Source organism: Aureococcus anophagefferens (genome assembly GCF_000186865.1).
Source record: "Aureococcus anophagefferens unplaced genomic scaffold AURANscaffold_41, whole genome shotgun sequence".
NCBI lineage: Eukaryota > Pelagophyceae > Pelagomonadales > Pelagomonadaceae > Aureococcus > Aureococcus anophagefferens.
The window spans coordinates 120,760-121,177 of record NW_008705598.1 but is presented as its reverse complement, the minus strand read 5'-3'; the positions used below and the strand labels follow the sequence as shown (position 1 = coordinate 121,177).

The window sequence follows — 418 nt, the reverse complement described above, 5'->3', positions numbered from 1 at the left end:
ACGAGCGATCGTCTCTCGGAGCGCGCTCGAAACATGAACGCTCTTTCCGGAACGCGCGCGCGCGGCACGCTCGCGTCGAAGCGACGTCGAATCACCCTCGCGCCGCCCCGATCGTCGACGCGCGGCCGCCCATGGCGAGCGCGATGCGCTGCATCTCGTAGAGGCCCCGCGTGACGAGCGCCGTGACCGCGTTCGTGCCGAGGTCGAGGCCCTCGGCCATGCCCGCGGCCAGCGCGAGCACGTTCTTCACGGCGCCGCCGACCTCGAGGCCGACGACGTCCGCCGACGTGAACACCCGGAACGTGTCGGACGCGAGCCTGCGCGCGGCGTGACGCGCGGCCCGCGCCCGGCGCGCGCGCGTCCGACGGGCGCGACGCGCGCGCCTCCGCCGCGCCTCGAGCGCGCGACGGGGACCGCC

At 76.1% G+C, this 418-nt stretch overlaps 1 protein-coding gene across 1 annotated transcript in view; it reads right to left on the bottom strand.

The window, feature by feature from the left end:
* Positions 1-91: 91 nt before the first annotated feature.
* The window catches only part of AURANDRAFT_67531 (hypothetical protein), a gene marked incomplete at both ends in the record, with an annotated part of 3,114 nt that continues 2,787 nt past the window's right edge, over positions 92-418 (bottom strand). Inside the window, one exon of the mRNA XM_009043009.1 lies at positions 92-317. Coding sequence (XP_009041257.1) covers positions 92-317 — 226 coding nt within the window. The remainder of the gene's footprint in view (positions 318-418) is intronic.